Source organism: Telopea speciosissima, chromosome 6 (assembly GCF_018873765.1).
Source record: "Telopea speciosissima isolate NSW1024214 ecotype Mountain lineage chromosome 6, Tspe_v1, whole genome shotgun sequence".
NCBI classification, from domain to species: Eukaryota; Viridiplantae; Streptophyta; class Magnoliopsida; order Proteales; family Proteaceae; genus Telopea; species Telopea speciosissima.
Window position 1 is genome coordinate 55,169,413 of NC_057921.1, and position 16,893 is coordinate 55,186,305.

General features: G+C 52.5%; 1 protein-coding gene across 1 annotated transcript; it reads left to right on the top strand.

Annotated features, from left to right (window-relative positions):
* The first annotated feature begins 2,084 nt into the window (after positions 1-2,084).
* LOC122665944 (cation/H(+) antiporter 15-like) lies at positions 2,085-16,573 on the top strand. The gene is made up of 3 exons (XM_043862068.1): positions 2,085-2,353; positions 14,326-15,294; positions 15,428-16,573. Exons 1-3 carry the CDS (start codon positions 2,108-2,110, stop codon positions 16,571-16,573), a joined length of 2,361 nt encoding a protein of 786 aa, XP_043718003.1. The 5' UTR covers positions 2,085-2,107.
* Positions 16,574-16,893: the final 320 nt, after the last annotated feature.

Genomic DNA, 16,893 nt, shown 5'->3' on the forward strand with positions numbered 1-16,893 from the left:
TTCAGGAATCCCAGATTCAAGCATGTCATAGAGATGGATGTTGTTGTGATTGATGGTTGATTGTGGCAGTATTTAATTCATGGATGATTGTGGTAGTAGTATTTTTATGGATGTTTGTGACAGTATTTATATGGATATTTGTAGTAAATTACTATGGATGATTGTGGTGGTATTTTTATGATGTTTGTGGAAGTATTTTATTTATGAATGTTTGTGACAGTATTTTTATTTATGGATGTTTATGGTAATATTTTTATTTACAGATTTTTATAGATGTTTGTGAATTATTTTTATTTAAATTTACAAGTCCCTCTCTCCCTCTCTCTCTCTCTCCTTCCCCTCTTATTTTTCTTGTTTAAAGAATTTTTCAGGTTTTTTTTAGATATATTCTTTGATATATATCAATCAGAGTCAAGACAGAGTCAATCAGGGCCAACCCGACCCTATATCAATCAGGGTCGGGCCGGGTCAGGAAAAACCCTGGCAGGGTCGGGTCAGGGTTGAGGGTTTCTTGACCCTGCCAGGGTTGGGTCAAGGTCAGGGTCAGGGTTTAGGCAGGCCCGGCCCGGCCCAAACCGACCCATTGACACCCCTACGTCTTATTGTACAGTAATTCTTACAGGTGAGAGCTTGAAGGACTTCAAGGGTATCAAGGACTTTTTACGAAAAAAAGAAGCGGGTCCCACGTCATCTTCCTCGGCCCTTTTCACGCCCTGGCTCCTGCTCCTGCTTCTGCTTCTGCTCCTCCTCTTCGTTTCTTCTTCTTCTCCTGCGTTGTTGTTGCTCTTTTCATCCAAACCTCGTCAGTAGCTGCCGCTGGTGAAGGCGACTTCGTCAACCCACCACCTTCCTTCATCTTGGAGAACCCGAACCTGAGGCTTCGAAATGCCTACATTGCACTCCATGCATAGAAGTCCTCCATGTTCTCCGACCCTTCCAACTTCACCGTCAACAGGGTCGGCCCCAACGTTTCTTCCTACTCCGGTATCTACTGTATCTTCTCCCCCTTCGACTCTTCCATGCGAGTGGTGGCCAGTATTGATCTCAAACCCGTTGACATTGCAGGTTTCCTCCCACCTGAGCTAGGCCTCCCTACAGATATCTCACCCTCTTTCACCTCAACTCCAACCGCATCTGCGGGTCCGTCCTCGACACCTTCCGCCGCATGAAACTGCTCTTCAAGCTGGACCTCAGCAACAATCGCTTCATGGGGCGCTTCCCTCTCGTGGTGCTGTCGTTGCCCACCCTCAAGTACTGAAGTACCTGGATCTTCGCATCAATGAGTTCGACGGACCCATTCTGTCTTAACTCTTCAATAAGGAGCTCGATGCACTCTTCATCAACGACAAACGGTTCCGCTTCGGCATTCCTCAGAATCTGGGCAAATCCCCAGTCTCGGTGCTGGTTTTCATGGCCAACAAAGATTTGGGGGGTTGCATCCCAGCCAGCATTGGGAAGATGGGCCCCACCCTCAACGAGATCATCTTCTTGAACGACAACCTCACCGGTTCTTTGCCACCGCAGATCAGCCAGCTCACTCAACTCACCGTGTTCGATGTCAGCTTCAACCATCTCCAGGGCTGGCTCCCTACATTCATTGGGCAGATGAAGAGTTTAGAAGTGGCGCATAACAGGTTCGAGCAACAAGGGTGGGGGTGGGGAAATGGGTTGCGCCGGCAGCAGTGGTGGGGGCGGAGTTGCAGGAAAGGGGGGGGGGGCGGGGTCGCAGGAAAGGGGCTGAAGAGAGACGAGTTGAGTTGAGGAAGATGATTTGTGTCTGACGTCTTTGTTCCCTTAAAAAAACAAACCTTGAGGAGCGGTACTGGACTCTCTTAGACGAACAAAAGTCAATGGGTCAACTTAAATCCAAACCGGTATCATCTTCAAGCCATGTCATCCTCCTCTTTTCTCGGTTGTCCATCCAGTGCTCTGTGAAGTCCAAGCTGGTTTCAGTTTTGTTCTTCTCTTCCTCTGTTTGGTTTGGCTGGTGGCACCACCATTTCTCCTCCTTGTCTCCTCTCTCTCTCTCTCTCTCTCGCTCTTCCTCGCTCTTCCTCGCTCTCTCTCACTCTGTCTATCTGTCTGTAGAGGGTGGGTGTGAGGCACCATGGACTCGAGGATGATGGAACCAGAGGAGTTCTGGGCCTTTGAAGACTACTTGGGGAACTCAACTAGGGGGCTGACCTGCCTCTCCAACAGGACCAGTTCAAGCGGCATCATACAAGGCGATTATCCTCTTGGTTACTTTGTCCCTCTCCTCGTATTGCAGATGTCTCTTGCTTCCATAACAATTCTATTCACCTTAATCATTCTCAAGCCTCTAGGCCAACCCCTCATGGTTGCCCAAATTTTGGTATGCTCTGTTCCTTTCTCTGGTTTTCTTCTTAATTTCTTCTGTTAAAGTCAAAGAATTTAATTTTAGGCCGTTGCCATTTAGATGGTGTTGCGTCAAGAAATCGTCGAGCGGTCCTGCGAGTGCCGTCACCTGCAAGTGGACCAAAGGGGTCGATCAGAGAGAACCGGTGTGGTCGACCTAGGGCTCTCCGATGCCAAGTTAGATCTCCTGGCGCAAGCAGGATGAATAGTGATTATTCGAGAAGAGTTTAGATCCCCCTTATGGGGTTGCGTACCTTGCCTTTTATAGTAGCATATGGCGGTGTATGGCGGTGTGGAGAGTCCCAGTTTGATGGCGAGTGTGCCGTTGAGTGGATAGAGGCCCTGGGTACGGGGCTCTATCACGATTAGCCATCTCCTGTGGGAGGGAGTGTCTGGTGGCATCGGGATCCTTGGTGGATAGATACTGTGGTGACGGCGTCCTTGGTGCTTGAATCCGTCGGATGACGTGACCTCTAAGCGGCGGTCTAGAGTCTGGTAGTGACATGAGTCTTGGCGATCGATCGGGTCATAGATGGGTGGCCCCCACCTCGGGTGCCACGATCTTGTGCTGGGTGCAAGCCGCGCCCCTGGGTGTGTGCGCGCCTAGGTGAGGCCGCGCCCACGTGGTGGCCGCGCTGAGTGAGGCCGCACTGGGTGAGGCCGCCCTGGAGAGGAGGCCGCGCTGGGTGAGGCCGCGCCGTGGTGAGGAGGCCGCGCTGGGTGAGGCCGCGGGGTGAGGAGGTCGCGTGGCGTGGCGGGAGGCCGCGGGGTGAGGCCGCGCTGGGTGAGGCCGCGGGGTGAGGAGGGCGCGTGGTGAGGCCGCGACGGGTGTGGCAGCGCCTTGGTGAGCTGCGCTGAGTGGTGGCCAGCGCTGGAGTGCGAGGAGCGCTGGGTGCGGGCCGCGCTGGTGCGGGCAGCGCTGGGTGCGGGCCGCGCTGGAGTGCGGGGCCACGCTGGGTGCGGGCGCGCTGGTGCGAGGCCGCGCTGGGTGCGAGTCGCGCTGGAGTGCGGGCCGCGCTGGGTGTAGGCGCGCTGGTGCGGGCCGCGCCTAGTGCGAGGCCGCGCTGGGTGCGGAGCGCTGGGTGCGGGCGCGCTGGAGTGCGGGCAGCGCTGGGTGCGAGCAGCGCTGGAGTGCGGCCGCGCTGGGTGCGAGCAGCGCTGGGTGTGGCCGCGCTGGGTGAGAGGCCTCTGGTTGTGGCCACGCCTAGGTGTGGCTGCGCAGAGTGGAGGCCACGCCTTGGTCTTTGGCAGCGCTGGGTATTGGGACCACTGGTTCGTTTCCTTGGTTACGGAGGCGGGTCGCCCTGTGACACGTGGCGGCCTTGATTGGCCGATGAATATTGGATGTATCATTTGCCCCCACTCTCTTGGGATAGGATGTCCAAGAGAGTAGATGCCTTTACATAGTGAGGGGTCCACGCAAGCAAGACTTTCCTTGCGGGGCTTCTGTAACTCTAGTAATGAGGTAGGAGAGGTTGGGGGTTCAAACCTTACCTCCTACACTTTTTCTTTTTGTTTTTGTAGGTATATGTTCCTTCCTCTCCCTTCTTCTTTCACTTCTCATTTCTCTTTCTTACTTCTTGTCTCCCCTTTTGCTCTCCTTTAATTCCCCTTTTTTGTCTTTTGTCTTCTCTTTGGTGCCCACCCCTGTGCTTGTTTTTGGGTCACCTCCGCTCTGTCCACTTTGATTGATTTTGGGTCCTTGTGTTTGGGTTGTGTTATCTTGGTGCCTTGGTTTGCTTGGAAGGCTTGTGTGGTGCTTGGCTTGAGTGCCTTGCCTCTTGTGACCTCTATCCCTTGATTGTGCCTCGTGGTGCGGCTAAGTCGTCGCCGTGTGCTGTCTTTCCGCTGCGGTCACCTTTTTGTCGAGGTAAATCGGTCCCCTTTCTTTCTTTTGCTCTCTTTTTTCTTTTTTTTTTTTTTTTTTTTTTTTTTTTTAATAGGGGCGGTGCCTAGGTGAGGCCGCGCGGTGTGGCTACGCCTCGGTGAGACCGTGGTGAAGTCGTGCCTCGGTGAGGCCGCGCTAGTGTGGTACGCCTGGGTGGCCGCGCTGTGGATGTGGCGCGCTTATGGGGCTTGAGCGCGCTGCGTGAGGCGTCGGGTGGCCGCCGCTGCTGGGTGTGGTGAGCTGGGATGGTGGCTGTGGGTGTGATGGACCCTCATGTTTGTCCACTCTCCTTCTTGTCTATGATGGATCTGCTTGTTTATACTTTGCGGTGGTCTTCATTTCATTTTTCTTGTTGGCTTCTTGTGCGGGAGATCGTTGCTCGACCAAGTAGCTAGTGCGCTTCATTATTTATCCATGTCATCCCCTAATGACCCCGATCCAGCTTGCGGTCGTGGTTGGATCCTTGAGGAGTCTTCTTCCCCTGATACTTTTTCTTCTTTGCCTTCCCCTGTTGCTAGTGAAGGGGAGGAGGATGTTTACGGAGATTCCCCCTTAGTAGGGGTCGTAGGGCCTCAGAGCTTCTATTCTGTTGGTGACCTTAGGAGTAAGTTGGCTTTCATTCCTAGCGTCTTGACTTCTTCGGACTTGGCGGTTCGCATCCTGAGAAGACCCGTGATTATGACTTCTCAAGGTTCTCTCGAGGTCACTCTGTTGCTACCGAGGCTGCTATAGTGGCTCGTGTCTCTCCCGAGGATGATGTTGTGGTGACAGAGGAGGGTGCGGTCTTACGAGAGGAGAGTGTTGCTCATCCCAGTGAGGTGATATGATGTCTCCTTCTCGGATCGGAGTGCTCCTCCACTAGATGCCCCCGATTTTATAGATGTTCTTTCTAGATGTTAACTTTTTGGATGATAACTTTTGGATTGTGATGCTTGCTTTTGTATGTACTTGACTCTTTCGTAGATGTTGATATGATTTGATCCTTGTCGCTTTGATATTGATTGCATTGTCTCCTGGTGATCGTTTGCACGTTGATGCTCTCGACCCTTGATAGTCATGGGATTTTGGTAGTGGCGTCGTGCCTTGGTGATCCTTGGACCTTGGTGGGTTAACGCCTTAGGCGTAGAGCCTCGGTGTTGGCATGACGCCTTAGGCATACGGCCTCGGTGGTGGCATGACGCCTTAGGCTGAAGCCTCCGTGGTGGCATGTCGCCTTAGGCATGAAGCCTCGTGTTGGCATGAAGCCTCGGTGGTGGCATGACGCCTTAGGCATAGAGCCTCGTGGTGGCATGTTGCCTTAGGCATAAAGCCTCGGTAGTGGCATGAAGCCTCAAGGGTGGCATAACGCCTTAGGCATAGAGCCTCGGTGGTGGCATAAAGCCTTAGGCATGAAGCCTCGGGGTGGCATAACGCCTTAGGCATGAAGCCTCGGTGGTGGCATAAAGCCTTAGGCATGAAGCCTCGGGGTGGCATAACGCCTTAGGCATAAAGCCTCAATATTGGCATGTCGCCTTAGGCACGAAGCCTCGGTGTTGGCATATCGCCTTAGGCACGAAGCCTCGGTGTTGGCATACCGCCTTAGGCACGAGGCCTCAATGTTGGCATATCGCCTTAGGCCACGAAGCCTCGATGTTGGCATACCGCCTTAGGCACGAAGCCTCGATGTTGGCATACCGCCTTAGGCACGAAGCCTCGGTGTTGGCATACCGCCTTAGGCCCGAAGCCTCGGGGTGGCATAACGCCAGTAGGCATGAAGCCTCGGTGGTGGCATAAAGCCTTAGGCATGAAGCCTCGGGGGTGGCATAACGCCTTAGGCATGAAGCCTCAATATTGGCATGTCGCCTTAGGCACGAAGCCTCGATGTTGGCATACCGCCTTAGGCACGAAGCCTCGATGTTGGCATACCGCCTTAGGCACGAAGCCTCGATGTTGGCATACCGCCTTAGGCACGAAGCCTCGGTGTTGGCATACCGCCTTAGGCACGAAGCCTCGATGTTGGCATACCGCCTTAGGCACGAGAAGCCTCGATGTTGGCATACCGCCTTAGGCACGAAGCCTCGGTGTTGGCATACCGCCTTAGGCACGAAGCCTCGATGTTGGCATACCGCCTTAGGCACGAAGCCTCGGTGTTGGCATACCGCCTTAGGCACGAAGCCTCGATGTTGGCATACCGCCTTAGGCACGAAGCCTCGGTGTTGGCATACCGCCTTAGGCACGAAGCCTCGGTGTTGGCATACCGCCTTAGGCACGAAGCCTCGATGTTGGCATACCGCCTTAGGCACGAAGCCTCGGTGTTGGCATACCGCCTTAGGCACGAAGCCTCGGTGTTGGCATACCGCCTTAGGCATGAAGCCTCGATGTTGGCATACCGCCTTAGGCACGAAGCCTCGGTGTTGGCATACCGCCTTAGGCATGAAGCCTCGATGTTGGCATACCGCCTTAGGCACGAAGCCTCGGTTGAGTAGTAGAAGAAGCCGAGCATTCCGAATTTTTTCAATTCATCCTTGAAAGCGTAATGCCATCTCTCTTGTTGGTGGTGTCAAACTCCTGTTGTTATTTTCTGCGATAGTACTTCTTCAAGTATAGTGAGTTCAGGCACGGTCTACCTTCTTGACCCCTGGAGTCTTCAAGCGGTAGGTCCCCGGGCGTATCTGCTTGGAGACTATGTAGGGTCCTTCCGGTTGTGTGACTGACTTCCCGCCTTTCGTGGATGTGATGCACTTGCCCTCAGCAGTACTAAATCTCCCTGGTGGAATAACCTTTCCTTGACCCTGGCATTATAGTACCTGCGATGACGTTCTTTGGTAGGCGACGTTCCTTAGTAGTGTTCTCTCTCGGACCTCATCTATAAAGTCCAGGTTCGCCGCGATCTGTCGACATAGGTGCGTTCATTGAAGTGCGAACCCTATGGGACATGCGCGAGACCTCTATCGGTGCCAATGCTTGATGCCATATGCTAGGCGGAATGGGCTCTCTCCCGTGGGCCGACCTCATCTATAAAGTCCAGGTTCGCCGCGATGCATGCCGACATAGGTGCGTTCATTGAAGTGCGAGAACCCTATGGGACATGGCGCAGACCTCTATCGGTGCCAATGCTTGATTGCCATATGCTAGGCGGAATGGGCTCTCTCCTGTGGGCGTCCGTCTTGTAGTTCGGTATGCCCACGGGACGTTGGGTAACTCTTCTACCCACTTGCCTTTGGCTCCTCGGCCTTTTCTTGACTCCTTCCGGTAGCGTTACGTTGGTGACCTCCACGACCATTGGCCCGTGGGTATGCTACCGACCACGGCCGATAGTCGATGTTGTATGTGTGAGAATGCTTGGAATTTGGGGTTGTTGAATTGTTTTCCATTATGCGAGACGAGGATCCGTGGTACCCGAACCTGTAGATGGCGTCGTCGCGGATGAACTTCTCCATCTCTGTCTCCGTTATCTTGGCCAAGGGTTTAGCTTCAACCCACTTGGTGAAGTAGTCGATCGCGACGACCGGTACTTTCTGTTTCCTGGTGCTGCGGTGAAGTTGCCTAAGATGTCGAGTCCCCACATGGCAAAAGGTATGGGGTTGAGGATTGATGTCGGCTTGGTGGCGGGTAGATGGGTCTTGGGCGAACAAGCGACATTGCTCGCACTTCTTGGCATATTGGATGGCCTCCTCTTGCATTCGTGGCCGTATAGTCCTTGGCGGAGGATTTTGTAGGCTAGGGCTCGTCCCCATGTGGCTTCCACATATCCCCTCATGGACTTCGGCTAGGGCGTACTCCGCCCCCTTGGGTCCTAGGCACCGGAGTAGTGGTGCTTGTTGCCCCCGCTTGTACGAGTACCCGTCTAGGACGGTGTGCTTTGAGCTCTCATCACGATCTTCCTTGCCTCGGCCTTGTCTTACGGTAAGGCGTCGTCCTGTAGGTAGTTGAGTATAGGGTCCATCTAGCTAGGCCCCTCCTCAATCTCATTAACTTTCTTCTCCCGGCATGTTAGCTCATGTAATATTTCCACGTACCTTTGCATTGGCCAGGTTTCGAGTTCATCATTGGCTAGCTGGACGATTGCATCAACAGTTGCATTCTCGATCCTTAGAACTCGAACCATCTCTAACTTCCCGACCTCGAACCTCGAACCTCGAACCTTGAACTTCTACCATGGTTTGTCGATTGTGGTCCTTGGCCATGGCCAAAGACCCCCTTTTTATTTTTCTTTCTTCTCTCTTTTCTTCTTTGCTTTGGGCAGCGCGGCCTTTGACGGATGGCACCCAAAAATTTTTTTTTTTTTTTTTTTTTTCTCTTGATAGGTTACGACCATAGCCCTTTGGCCGTGGCCTCTTGGTAAATCGTGGTCTTTTGGCCATGGCCTCTTGGTCATGGCCTCTTGGCCGTAGCCACTTGGCCTCTCTCTTTTGATAGGTGACGTTCATTGATGACGACCATAACCCTTTGCCCGTGGCCCCTTGGTCATGGTCTTTTGGCCATGGCCTCTTGGGCCGTAGCCACTTGGCCTCTCTCTCTTCCTTTTTTTTTTTCGCTCTGTCTGCGGTAAGGTGCATTCAACGACGAAGTCGCAAGGCTTGGCCTTTGATGGCGATCCTGGGTTGGAACGATGTCATGCTCACTTAACTCCACCGCCCATGCTATCAATCTCCCGAGGCGTCCGGCATGCGATATCTTCTTGGGGTAGGTGCGTGAGGACTATGATGGTATGGGCTTGGAAGTATGGTCGTAGCTTCTGGTGCCATTACCAATGCATAGGCTACCTTCTCGATCCTAGTGTACCTGGTCTCGCATCGATCGAGGACATGGTGCGTAGTAGATGGGCCTCTGGACTTTGTCCTCTTCCTTGACGATCTGCGTGGCCGCGGCAGGGTGGCGGCCGGTAGAGCTTCAACTCTTCGTTAGGTTCCGGTCGCCCAAGCAAGGGTGGGCTCTCTAGGTACTCCTTCAATTCTCCGAACGCCTTTTGGCACTCTTCCGTCCATGTGAAGTCCTTAGGGCTTCGGAGGTTCTTCAATGTTTTGAAGAATGGTAAGCACTTATCACCGATCGTGACACGAACACGGAAATGGCGGCGACCCTTCCATTCAACCTCGCACCTCTCGACCGTTCGAGGAGGTGCCATCTCTTGGATGGCCTTGATCTTGGATGGGTTGGCTTCTATTCCACGGTGAGACCATGAACCCCGGGAATTTTCCGACGTTACGCGAAGGCGCACTTGCGAGGTTTAGCTTCATCCGGTTCCTCCTCGATCTTGTGAATGCTTCCTCTAGGTCGATCGGTGTTGGCTGGCGTGGGCGCTTTTCACGAGCATGTCATCCACATATACCTCCATGTTGCGCCCGATCTGCTCCTCGAACATCTTGTTGACCATCCTCCGATAGGTGGCCCTGCATTCTTTAACCCGAATGGCATGACGTGGTAGCGGTAGTTCTCTTTGTCGATCCGAATGCGGTGTAAGACTCATCATCCTCACACATGAGGATCTGGTTGTATCCGGAGTAGGCGTCCATGAAACTCAGCATCTCATGGCCGGCGGTGGCGTCGATCGTAGGTCGATCCTGGGCGGTGGGTATTCATCTTTTGGGCATGCCTTGTTGGTCGGTGTAGTCGACACACATCCTCCACTTCCCATTTGGCTTTGGTACCATGACCACGTTGGCGAGCCAGGTTGGGAACTTCTCCTTTCGATGAACCACGATCGCTTAACTTCTCGACCTCCTCCTTGATTCCGCTTGTCGGTCGAGGGCGAGTTACGCCGCTTACGTTGAGCGGGCTTCTGGTTGGGTCGACGTGTAGTCGGTGTTCCGCTATGGAGCGTGGTATTCCTGGCATGTCGGAGGTTGACCATGCGAAGACATCTATGTTTGCTTGGAGGAGGTGTCCAAGTTCTTCTTTCTGTTCCTTGCTTAGCGGTGAGCCGACTGAACGACCTTGGAGGGGTCATCTGGTGAGTGGCCATGGGATGAGGTCTTCCACGCCTTCCCCTTCTCTCTGTCGGCTCATCTCTCCGGTCACTTGATCATGCTCTCTAGGCAGTGCCACTCCACGGGTGTTGCCATTATTCTTTTTCATGAAGGTGGCGTAGCACTCCCTTGCCTTCTTCGATCTCCTCGGACTTCGCCTACCCCGTTCTCGGTGGGGAACTTCATCTTCGGGTGAAGTGGTGATATGACTCCTCTAAGGGCATCGGTGATGGTCGCCCTAAGAGGCCGTTGAAGGACACCACGGACTTGACTACCATAAAATTTACCATGATGGTTACTTGTCGAGGGTGTACCCGAAGGTAACGGGTAGCTCTATGGTACCTCTCGATGGAGCGGTGGCACCGAGAATCCATGGAGATAAGTGGGCTCTGGTTTGAGTTGGTCGTCCCGAACTCGGGCGTCGATAGGCGTCCAAGGAGAGTACGTCACGCGACGCCCTGTGTCTATCGTACCACTGTGTACAAGTCGATTGGCTACCTCCACCTGTACTACCAGGGCATCTTCATGCGGGAAGTTTAGTCCTTCCAGGTCTTCATCGAGAAGGAGATCACGCCTCGGTCCTGGCTATCTCTTGGGCTTCTCTGCCACTCCCACGAACTGGCATGAGCTTTAGCTTTTACTGGTGGACTCTTGCCCTGGTCCTCCAAGTATGGTGAGGATAGGAGGTCCTTGGTGCCACTAGGTTACGTGGCATCTCTGCTCTTACAGGCGGTCTCTCTCTCGTCTGTTCTTCTTTCTTCTCGTCTCGGTTCCACTCTGTCTCCGTCGCGACCTCTATCTCCTTGGCACGAGCGGTTGTCACGTCTCCCCTTCACATACTTGTTCAAGCTTCCTGCTTTTACCGGTTGTTCTATCTCTCTCTTCAATTGATAGCACTCCTCAGTGTCGTGCCCATTCTCTTTGTGGAAGAGACAATATTTGTTAGGGTTTCGCTTCTCAGGCGCTGCTAGCATGGGTCGTGGCCCTTTGGAGTAGGTCACGGTCTTGGATCTGCATGAGTATCGGGACTGGTGGTGTTCGATGGTGTGAACTCAAGGGTGCTTGCCCTCTCACTTCTCTCCAGGCGTGATCTGTCCTCTAGGCGGGTGGTCGCTCTTCTCTTGTCGGCGCTCTGTCCTCGACCTCTTACCCTCTTTGCGGTCATCGGTGCTGACCTCTTGTTGTCCTGTGGCTTGGCCTCGATTATTTTTGTTCTAGCTTGTAGTACCTCGGCCATATTTGCAAACTCGTTGCACCGCTCTAGGAGCTCTTTCATAGTCCTGGTCTCATGACGTGCAGGTCCTTGATCAAGTCCAGGTCCCTAATACCTCCTGCTAGGGCTGCATCTGTGTCCGGTCATCCAAGTCTCGAACCTCCGGGGACTCCTTGGTGAACACTGGTAACGTATTCCCGAGAGATTCCCAGGGTTACGTACCACGTTGATGGGTGTGATGGTCTTCTTACGCTTGCACGCTTTGGAAGCGGGTGACGGCTGTTCGCATAGCTCTGCGAGCGAGCCTATAGATCTCGGTCGTAGCACTGGAGAACCATGATGTGGCTGCTCCCTTGAGGACGCGGGGAATGCCCGACAGGATACCACGTCCGGCCCCATACGGCGTCATCATGCCATTAAAGTAGTTGATGTGGTCATTAGGGTCGGTGGTACCATGCAGAGTTCAAAGGTGGGTAGTCGAGCACGGAAGGTAGTGTGGGTGACATGATCTCTTGAGAAGGGGTGTTGTCCGGTATGGAATGTGTCTCGCCTTTGAGTGCGCTTCTTCAACCCTTCCGACTTCTCATCCAGGTCGCGAGTCTTTGATCGAGCTCCTCGTCCGTGTCCGCCCCCACGCCTAGCGGACGTTCGCTGCGACCCGTTCACGTTCTCTCTGGATGTCCCTTCCGCCTTGAGTGTTGGCGGGATGGTGAATGGTCACGCGGGATGAACCCTGTTGTGAAGGTGAGGGCTTTCTTCTGGCAGGTCGGCCGTGCGTGGTATGTGACTTTCTTCCGGTCGTCAGTGAACACGGACCTCCAGGACCGATCTCTGCGGGCTAGACACCCTCGCCCTGGGTGTTGGCGTCCTCCACGTTCGGCGGTGGTGAGAGGTCTCTTGTTCTCCTGGGATCTTTGGGAAGGCTCCCCATTGCTGGAGTGGGGGTTGCTGTCGCGCAAGTCTCTCGATCTCGCGCCACTGGGAGATGATCTCCTAGGGTTTGGCTCTTGTTGAGGTATGGACTCCACCCTTCTTGCTTTGGTGAAGTCCTCCGACGGTGAGATGTCGCACGCTGCGTCGAGGTATTCTCGAAAGAGTCGTTGTTCATCGAGGATCTGTCGTTGCGGTCGTTGATCGACCCACATGGCTGGAGCATTGGGGTCGGTGTCACCTCCACCACCACATCGTTGGCCTCGTCATTGTTGGGCTCGGCGATCACGAACGGTCATTAAGGGGATCTCCTCCTCCGGAGGGACATGGTCACAGTGGGTTGACTCTGCGGCGAGAGCCCTGCGGGGGTGGTGATCCATTCCTTGCTCCGTTGTTGGTGGTGGTAGTCTTCCTTCGTGCCATTGAATGAGTATGGAGGCGAGCTAGTAAATGTAATGGCTAGCGTCGTTCCCACAGACGGCGCCAATGCATTGCGTCAAGAAATCGTCGAGCGGTCTGCGAGTGCCGTCACTGCAAGTGGACCAAAGGGGTCGTCGAGGAGAGAACCGGTGTGGTCGGCCTAGGGCTCTCCGTGCCAAAGTTAGATCTCCTGGCGCAAATAGATGAATAGTGATTATTCGAAGAGTTTAGATCCCCCTTATGGGGTTGCGTACCTTGCCTTTTATAGTAGCATATGGCGGTGTATGGCGGTGTGGAGAGTCCCGGTTTGATGGCGAGTGTGCCGTTGAGTGGATAGAGGCCCTGGGTAACGGGGCTCTATCACGATTGGCCATCTCACTGTGGGAGGAGTGTCTGGTGGCATCGGGGATCCTTGGTGGATAGATACTGTGGTGACGGCGTCCTTGGTGCTTGAATCCGTCCGGATGCGTGACCTCTAAGCGGCGGTCTAGAGTCCTGGTAGTGACATGAGTCTTGGCGTACGATCGGGTCATAGATGGGTGGCCCCCACCTCGGTGCCCACGATCTTGTGCTGGGTGCAAGCCGCGCCCCTGGGTGTGTAGCCGCGCTAGGTGAGGCCGCCCACGTGGTGGCAGCGCCGAGTGAGGCCGCGCCGGGTGAGGCCGCACTGGAGAGGAGGCCGCGCTGGGTGAGGCGCGCCGTGGTGAGGAGGCAGCGCTGGGTGAGGCCGCGGGGTGAGGAGGTGGCGTGGCGTGGCGAGGAGGCGCGCGGGGAGGAGGCCGCGCTGGGTGAGGCCGCGGGGTGGGAGGCCGCGTGGTGAGGAGGCCGCGCTGGGTGTGGCTGCGCCTTGGTGAGGTGCGCTGAGTGGTGGCCGCGCTGGTGCGGCCGCGCACAGTGCGAGCCGTGCAGTGCAGGCGCTGGGTGCGGCAGCGCGCTGGGGGGCCGCGCTGGGTGCGAGCCAGCGCGCTGGAGTGCAGGCCACGCTGGTGCGAGGCGCGCTGGTGCGGTACCGCGCTGGGTGCGGTCGCGCTGGGTGCAGGCCAGCGCTGGGTGTGGGCCGCTCTGGTGCGAGGCCGCGCCCTAGTGCGAGCCGCGCTTTGGGTGCGGCCGCGCTGGGTGCGGGCAGCGCCCCTGGGTGTGGCGCGCTGGGTGAGAGGCCTCCTGGTTGTGGCCACGCCTAGGTGAGGTGCGCCCAGTGGAGGCCACGCCTTGGTGCTGGCCGCGCCCGGTATTGGGACCACGGTTCGTTTCCTTGGTTACGGAGCGGGTCGCCCTGTGACACGTGGCGGCCACTGATTGGCCCGATGAATATTGGATGTATCAGATGGACTAGTAGCATTATGGATAACAAGCAAAATGAGAAGAAAACCCTTGAAAAAGAATGCTTTTTAACTATAATTATAAGATAATAATGGTTCCTGATACAGTATTCTTGCATTGGGAAATTAGACCCTCCACCATTATCAAAGTAACAATGTACACATCTAAGTCTTGATGACATTACAATATGCAGAGTAGTTGATACTGATCGCTTACAATTGATTGACCAGGGTGGTGTCCTGCTAGGTCCTTCTGCTTTGGCACATAGCAAGACGATTGCAAGATTATTGTTTCCATTACAGAGTTTCATAATGTTGGATGTAATTGCAGTACTGGGAATCATGTTCTATTTCTTCTTGATTGGAGTTTATATGGACCCATGGATAGTAAAGAGGATTGGACAGAAAGGATATGCAATAGGAATTTCAGCTGGCATCTGTTCTATTCTTTCTCCTCTCTTTGGTTTTTATTATGTATATGACTCCCTTACTGATCAATCATTGAAAGAATCAATCCCCTATGTAATGAGGGCACAGACGATCTTCACATTCCCTATCATTGCTCGCTATCTCTTCGAGCTCAATATCTTAAATTCAGAGTTTGGTGGTATGGCATTGTCTTCATCAATTGTAGGTGGCATGTGTTCTGTTTTATACCAATTGTGGGGTAATAACGGTCATTCCATATCATTTCTAGCAATTCTCCGAGCTATTGGTTTCATACTGGGCATCATCTTCATCATCCGGCCACTGGCATTGTTAATAATCAAAAGGAATAAGGAGGGGGCCTCAGCTTCCATCTATTCCATTTTTGTAGCTGTCTTAGTTTCTGGGTTAGGAAGTCATTGGATGGGCTACCCTATCATATTGGGGCCTTTTGTTCTGGGCATAGCTATACCTCCCGGGCCACCTTTAGGAGCAGCCCTAGTAAAGAGGCTTGAAGTCATTGTTTCATGGATTCTTATGCCAATCTACTTCCTCAAAATTGGTTTGGCAATAAATATTTTTTCCATACCTATTTCAAATCTTCTGAACGTGGGGATGATAATCCTTATTGCCTGCTTTGGAAAATTTTTGGGAGCATTTGCTGCTGCTATCAAATGCAAGTTACCCTTGTCTGATGCTCTCTCAGTTGCCCTTATTGTCAACGTCAAAGGTGCCCTTGAGCTCGCCATTGTCAAAGCAACTAGAAGAAAGGAGGTTCAATAAACTACCTCATCTCCATCTATGTTTAGCTATACTCTTTTACCTTTAATTATATATATTTTTTAAAACTTTTTTGGTTCAGAAATGTGACTAACCATTAAAAAAAAAAAAACTTTTATGTGGGCAGCAATTAAACAATGAATGCTTTATGATGGTGTGTACTTCTATGCTGGTCACAACAATGGTGATCACATTCCTGCTAAAAGTTTCCTATGATCCTTCAAAGAGATATTTGGTTTACAGTAGAAGGACTATTATGGACTCCAAACCCAACATCGAACTTAGACTTCTGATGTGCATCCACAAAGAAGAAAGTGTTCCCTCCCTCATCAACATTCTTGAAGCCTCCCACCATACCCAGTATGATCCCATTTCAGTCTACATTCTCCATTTGGTAGAGCTTGTTGGTCGTGCAACACCACTTTTCATCTCTCACAATTCATTAATGTACACTTCTTCAAAGGCCAAGCTCTCTGCACACATTGTTAATGCTTTTAGGCAATATGAAGGAAAGAATGAAGTGAGTATCACAGTGAATGCGTTCACAGCTGTCACTCCAGTTTCTGCCATGTACGACGATGTTTGCATGTTCGCTCTTGAAAAGAGGACTTCCCTTATAATTCTTCCCTTCCATGAGCAAAGAGCTACCAGAGGAAGCATGTCAGAGACAGCTCGTTTGGGCTATAGGTCTATGAACCTAAGAGTCCTTGAAAAAGCCCCTTGCTCTGTTGCAATCCTTATTGAACGGGGGCTTTGGAGAGACTCATGGTCTGCATTAGCAAGTTGGTCTCCATTTCGTGTTGCTGTATTATTTTTTGGTGGTCCTGATGATAGAGAAGCATTGGCCTTCGCAACTCGATTATCTGGACATCCCAAGGTCAGTCTCCTGGTAATTCGAATTCTTCCAAACCATGATGGAATCTATGAAACAGAGGAAAATTTGGACCTCGATGATCATATAATTAATGAGTTTAGGTACAAAAAGGCAGATAATGATCGGATCAGATACATTGAGGAAAGAGTGAAGGATGGGACCGGATCTCTTCGTGTAATTCAGTCACTTGAGAGTGATGATTACCAACTTGTTATGGTGGGAAGACTCCATGATAATAACTCACCAGTTATGTCGGGACTTGCAGAATGGAGTGAGCTTACAGAGCTAGGAACAATTGGGGACATATTGACCTCATCTGATTTTAGAAGTGATGCCATGATCTTAGTGATACAACAGCATGCCAAAACAACAAAAGTCTCAAAGAAGAATTGGAAATAGACAATGCTGTATAGAGCTATATTTATATGTTTCAATTGTGGCTTGCTATATGTCAGAAAATAAAGCTTAGATACTCTATTAATTTCAAGGATATAATTACATATTGACACATTGTAGTACTTGGTTATCCTCTCCGCAAAGCAAGGGTAAGACCGCGTACATTATGAACCTCCCCAGACCCCACAGTTGCAGGAGCGTCGGGCGCGCTGGGTATGCCCTTTTTTCTGTAAGCTCTCCCTCTCTCATTTTTTTTTATTATTTATTTTACTTGCATTTTACTTCCCATGATTTTGTTTCTCTCATTAAATTGAGCTAAAAAT